Source organism: Nicotiana sylvestris, chromosome 10, assembly GCF_000393655.2.
Source record: "Nicotiana sylvestris chromosome 10, ASM39365v2, whole genome shotgun sequence".
In the NCBI taxonomy this organism is placed as follows: domain Eukaryota; kingdom Viridiplantae; phylum Streptophyta; class Magnoliopsida; order Solanales; family Solanaceae; genus Nicotiana; species Nicotiana sylvestris.
The window spans coordinates 167,516,276-167,522,964 of NC_091066.1; the positions used below are offsets into that span (position 1 = coordinate 167,516,276).

General features: G+C 39.2%; 1 protein-coding gene across 1 annotated transcript; it reads left to right on the plus strand.

Moving 5' to 3' along the window:
* Positions 1-4,470: 4,470 nt before the first annotated feature.
* LOC138880236 (protein FAR1-RELATED SEQUENCE 5-like) lies at positions 4,471-5,553 on the plus strand. Its single transcript, XM_070159914.1, has one exon. It carries the CDS (start codon positions 4,471-4,473, stop codon positions 5,551-5,553), a length of 1,083 nt encoding a protein of 360 aa, XP_070016015.1.
* The last annotated feature ends 1,136 nt before the right edge of the window (positions 5,554-6,689 follow it).

Consider the following 6,689-nt stretch of genomic DNA (forward strand, 5'->3'; position numbering starts at 1 on the left):
TTCAGGGTAATCGGAATGACTTTGGAAGAACAGTTCTCAGTTTGAAGCTTGAAATTTGAAAAGTTTGACCAAAATTTGACTTGTTGGTATATGATCTCGGATCAGAATTTTTATGATTTGGTTAGCTCCGCTAGGTGATTTGGGACTTAGGAGCGTGATCGGAATGCGTTTTGGAAGTCCGTGGAAGGTTTAGGCCTGAATTGGCGAAATTTAGATTTCGCCATTTTCCGGTGGATAGGTGAGATTTTGATATAGGGGTCGGAATGGAATTCCGACAGTTGCATTAGTCCCGTCGTGTCATTTGGGACATGTGTGCAAAATTTCAGGTCATTTGGACGTGGTTTGGTTGGGTTTTTGATCAAAAGCGTAATTTGGAAGTTCTTGAAATTCTTAGACTTGAATTCGATGTGATTTTGGTGTTTGGATGTTGTTTTGAGTGTTCCAAAGATTGGAACAAGTTTGAATGAGGTTATGGTATATGTTGCCATGTTTGGTTGATGTCCCGAGAGCCTCGGGTGAGTTTCGGGTGGCCAATCGGACCATTTCATGTTGTTTGAAATTGCAAAAAAACAGCTGAAGTGTTGCAGACAATTTGTCCATCGCGTTCATGGTCAGGGGCCCGCGTTCGCAAAGGGTGCTCTTCTGAGGCGCGGACTTTTGCCTTCGCGTTCGCGTTTTTTGTGTCGCGTTCGCGATGTTGTGATGTTTGATTCTCCGCGTTTGCGAGGCCTGTGTCGCGTTCGTATAGAGTAAGTGGAACAGATGGGGTCCCAGCCTTTTTGTGCTTCGCGTTCGCGTAAGGGGTTCGCAATAGTTTGGAAAGCGGACGTTTCGTGTTCGCGAGCTGGAGGCCGCGTTCGCATAAGGGAATTTTTGGTCAAAGGAATTTTGTGCTTCGCGAACGCGAGGCTTGGACCGCGTTCGCGAAGAAGGTTTTTGATGCCCGGGCAGAATGTTTAAATAGCTATTGTCCGCAATTTTGGGACTAACTTTCACCATTTTTGGGCGATTTTAGAGCTTTTTGAGAGGATTTGAAGAGGGATTCAAGAGATAACACCTGGAGGTAAGATTTTTGAACTCAATACTCGATTCTTGTGTGAATTCCACCTTATTAATCATGAAAATTAAACCTAAAATTGAGGAATTATGGCTTGAATTTGGAGAGTGTAAATTTGGAATTTAAGGGGTCATTTGAGGTCCGATTTTAATGTTCTTGATATGTATAGACTCGTGAGAGGATGAGGATTCCATTGATATTAATTTTGTTGGATTCTGAGACATGGATCCGGGGGCTGGGTTTGAGCAATTTCGGGATTTTTGATGTAAATTGGATATTTTCGAGTGGACTTTGTTCCCTTAGCATATTTTAATGGTTATGTACTGATTATGGCTAGATTTGGAGCATCTGGAGGTCGATTCGTGAGGGTAAAGGCATCGCGGGTTAGAGTTTGGACTGGATCGAGGTAAGTAATGATTGTAAATACTGTTCTGAGAGTTTGAAACTCCGAATTTTACATTATTGTGCTACTTGAGGTGACGCACACGCTAGATGACGAGCGTGTAGTCGTGCACCATTGGGGATTGTGACTTGGTCCATCCTGTACAACTGCTAAGTCGCGTATTTGATTTGAAAATCTTATGATATTCCATGTTTTAGATATTGATATTATATTTGGGTCGTATGCCATGTTTGGGGCCTTGTGCCGACCTGTTGAGACCCTTAGGGGCATTTTTACTATTTTTCCTCGCTCTATTTGTTTTGGAAGCATATCCTCAGTCATGTTTTACCTGTTTATTGTTTGAATCTGGTTTTATCTCTTTATTTCTTAAAATGTGAAAAACGGTTGGGCTGAGTTCCCTGTTTTACTGATGGTCCGGGTGATCGCGAGGTTGATGAGTGAGATAGACCGAGGGTCTGATTGTGAGGTTGATGACTGAGATAGACCGAGAGTCTGATTTTGAGGTTAATGACTGAGAAAGGTCGAAAGCCTGGTAGTGAGGATTATATATTTATGGATCGGGCTGCGCGCCGCAGCAATATATATATATATATATATATATATATATATATATATATATATATATATATATATATATATGGATCGGGCTGCATGCCGCAACGATATGTTGGATCGGGCTGCACGCCACTGCAATATAGTGCTTGGGCTGTAGGAGCCCCTTTGGAGTCTGCACACCCCCAGTGAGTGCCATCGACGAGATATATGGATCGGGCTGTATGCCGCATCGATATATGGATCAGGCTGAGAGCCGCAGCGGTTACTATATGGTACCTATTGAGTGTGAGTGCTAAGTGTGAGCGCTGATTGGTAAGAGTTGAGTCACGAGTGACTGAGAGGCTTGCCCGAGGGGCGATAGACATATACATGCACATGAGTGATGCTCTGCCTGAGGGGCCTGTTTATGAACTTATTGATTTTTACTCCTCTTTAAAGTGAGTTTCTATCGAATATGTTGATTTATTTACCGCTTTCACTCATCTTTATACTGAGCCTCTGTCGAAAATATTGAACAAATATTTTTAAACAACTTCCATTTAACTAGGGTTTTATGAGATGTTCAGAATATAATCACTGATTTGGCTTTGTTATTTCCACTGAGATTTTCATGTTATGAGGTGTTTATGATTCCTATTTTGCCCAAGGGGCTGTTTACGAACTATGTTTTGCCTGAGGGGCCGACATCATCTCTTTTATTATAAAAAGGTATTGAACCCCTACTGAAACTGTTGGAAGGTATTTTTAAATGACTTCTACCAAAAGCTGGATTTTAAATGAGATGACTGGCTCGTATTCTGATTTGAAAGCCTGTTGTGCTTATTGAGTTAATCATAAATGTGGATTCATTGTTTCCTACTGCTCAGTCTTTATTTACTCATATTACTTACTGGGTTAGAGCACTCATATTACTTCCTGCACCTCGTGTGCAGATTCAGGTATTTCATGATCCGGTAGTGGGTGTTGGTTGCTCAGACGCGGAGTCATCAGAGTTAGCAAGGTGGCTGCACGACGTTCGCAGCACTGCTTCCTTCCTCTAATTTTCATTTCTGTACTTAGTACATTTTGACTGTTTTTGTTGTATTCAGACCTTGGTAGATGCTCATGGTTAGTGATACCCCGATGTCGGGCTTGTATGTTATTTTCGCACTGTTCATTCAGACTTATAATATGAAATATTGTTTAATCAAAGGCCTAAAAATGACTCTAAATGATTAAAGAGTTAATATGAGTGTTGTGTCGGCTGACTTTATCTTCACGAGAGGCACCATCACGACCAGGCCGGTTTGGGGTCGTGACAGGACTTATTCGGGGGTACCGTTCCCTACCAAGTATTTTTCCATACTCAGGGCTCGAACTCGAGACCTTTTTAAGAGAGGAGCAGCCCCATCCATTCCACCACATCTTTTAATGGTACTATTGTTGTAATTAATCTATTTAAACGTTTGTTTACGCTGGAAAATTGAAAAGAAAGGAGTATTTAAATTTTTTACTCTCTTCTATCCTACTATTCTCATCAAATTAATTTCTCTTCCGGACGACCAAATTATAATTAATGAGATTCAAGAATTGGTGCTTCTTTGACCGTGTGGAACATATATTAGTATTATGTCATTCCTACTAAGTGAGATTCATCCAAAATGGTCATAATATGTCTCTTTCCATTTCTTACGAGCCACTTATTTCACATAAACAAGTGATTAAAGTCATGTTCCTCCTTTTTATTTGTGATTAAGCATGTTAGTGCTATTTTTATCAAGCTACAAGCTAATGTCCGGTCAGTATAGAAATTTACTTAATTACCGTATTATGTATGTGATCTTGTTATATAAATATTTAAACGTCATTAGTGCATATAATTACTTAAACTCTTCATATAGTCATGATTGTGTTTATAAGCACAATGATCAGAGGTATGTCGGTTGGGTTTTATGCATGCTTAGCATTTTAATATTCTTGCAACTGGTAATGTTCCTTTCCCCAGATAAATGAATAAAATAAAAAATATCTACCTTGTCCTTATTCTGTGACTCATTTTGACTATAGTCGTTATGCCTTATAACTCATGTAACTAAATTTTATATAAATAATTAAGGGAGATGTTAAACGACCACACTGGCGTGACCCAACTTTGGCCACATCAGTGAAAATACATAAGTGACCCTCTAACTAATTAGCCTATATTTTTTCCTTCCAAATCCAGAATTAAATTTCAAGTCTTGAAGTATGCGAAAAGTAAATGTTAGGAGATGAATAGTCTTGTGTATTTCTCTTGTATTTATGTGTATTTTATACAAATTATACGTTTTTTTAATTTTTAACAAATTATTGTATTTTCTTAAAAACAAATACGGTATACAATTCTATATACTTCCTCCTTACCAAACCCTAAACCAGCGGACATTTTCCTCCTTGCCTATCCCTAAACCAGCAGACACTTTCTCCTTCTCTAAAAATGGATTCAAACCAAGAAAATCTGGCGGTGCAACAAAATATGAATCCAAATGAACATAACACAAATACAACAACCATGAATATCAACCAAGATAATAGGTTTGAGCGAGTTAGGGACGAGTTGTACAGATCTTTAGGGATGGCATCAGACGATAGTTTGTTGAATGAATACGAATGGGTCGATGTTGATTCTCACGACAGTTTCAACAATGCTGTGCACTTAGATGATGATGATGAAGAAGTCGATGCTGCTGCGCACTTAGATGATGATGATGAAGAAGCCGATCGAGAATATAACGGAGAAGTTAACGATGATGAGGAGCAGGTTTTAGGAAATGAGTTAGAGTTATGTGATGTTGATCGGGAAATGGAGAATGAATTCACTGAAGAGGATGTGGTTGTAGGTCCAATCTCTGGAATGCGATTTAGAGATAAAGATACTTTGTTTGCATTCTACAAAGAACATGCACGACTGAGAGGATTCTCCGTCATCAAAAGAAATTCCAACAAGAAGGGTGGTGACACTGCTAGGTATATAACCTACTGTTGTGATACGACTAGGATTCGCAAAATCAAGTTTACCACCAAGAGTAACAATTGTAAAGCTAGGCTAGCTACTGTTTTGGATGATTCTGGTTGTTGGCGCGTCTTTAAGGTCATTCACGATCACAATCATGATTTGCTCCCATCCGTATCGCACATGATGGCTGGACATAGGTCTGTTTGTGATTCTCTGAAGACGGATCTTGTAGCTCACGATCAATCTGGCATTAGACCCTCCAAGAATATTAGACTTGCTGAGGTTCAACGTGGTGGACCGCAAAGTTTGGGTTGCACTCCAAAGGATTGTAGAAATTATATTTTGAAGAGTAGGAATTTTGAAATGCAAGAAGGGGACGCACAGTCGCTGCTCAACTTTTTTCGTGAAATCCAGGTAAAGGATAGAGAGTTTTTCTATTCAATCGACGTTGATAATATTGGTAGGCTGCGAAATGTGGTATGGGTGCATTCACACTGTAAGGCAGCTTATGAGCAATTCCATGATGCGATGTGCTTTGATACAACGTACCTTGTGAATCGATAATATGCCATGTGCTTCATTTGTTGGCATCAATCACCATAGACAGTCCATCTTACTAGGATGTGCTCTCAAGTCTCATGAAGATATCGATAGATACAAATTAGTTTTTAGAACTTGGCTTGATGCCATAAGAAATGTTCATCCAGATGCGATCATAACCCATTAGTGTCAGAGCATTAAGGTAGCCATTGCTGAAGTGATGCCAAATACAATACATAGGTATTGTATTTGGCATATATTCTCAAAGTTGCCTGTTTACTTAAGTGGTGTTCATCCTTCTAAAATTGCACGTGCAGAATTTAAATCCATGGTTCTTGATAGCATTAATGTTGAAGTTTTTGAGAGAAAATTGACAGAATATATTGCAAGGTATAATTTGCATATAAGGAATTGGTTCATCAAGCTTTACTATGAAAAGGAAAAATGGGTTCCTGTGTATCTTGATATGTATTTTTGGGGTGGTATGCTATCTACGCAAAGAAGTGAGGGGATGCATGCGTCGTCTGATGGATATATTACCCGTCAAAGCACTCTTAGGATGTTTGTTCACCAGTATGAGTTAACTATAAGAGCTAAACATTAGAAAGAGTTGGAAGCAGAATACAGGTCAAAGGGCTTTCAAATTGTGTGCGAGTCAATGTTCAAGTGGGAGCAACAAGCAATTCAGTGTTATATGCGTACAGTGTATGAATATTTCAAGACACAGCTAAGGAAATTGTATCATTGTGAAGTCAGCAGCCCCGACGATCATCAAGTTGTCCCAGGTGTTGAGAAATTCATCGTTAGTGATTATTCAGTTATAACAAAAAATGATGGAAATCCAGTTGAGTACACTGTTGAATATATACCTATCGGCGATTATTTTAGTTGCAGCTACAAATGGTTCGAGTCTAGAGGGATACTTTGTTGCCATATACTCAAGATCTTGTCACACAAGAAGATTGATAAAATTGATGAAAGGTATATACTGACAAGGTGGAGAAGCGATGTTATTAGGCCACACTTAAATCGGTTCCATCAAGTTGGTTATGCAACCATGACGCCTGAGTATAAGACATACATGAGCATGTTGAAGTATTTTGATATGGCTTGTGATATAGCACTGGGCACTAGCGTGAAGGTTCAATATGTTAAGCATA

Bases quoted from the DNA above. Each gene is read 5' to 3' on its own strand.
- LOC138880236 (XM_070159914.1), top strand. From the start codon at position 4,471: ATGGATTCAAACCAAGAAAATCTGGCGGTGCAACAAAATATGAATCCA.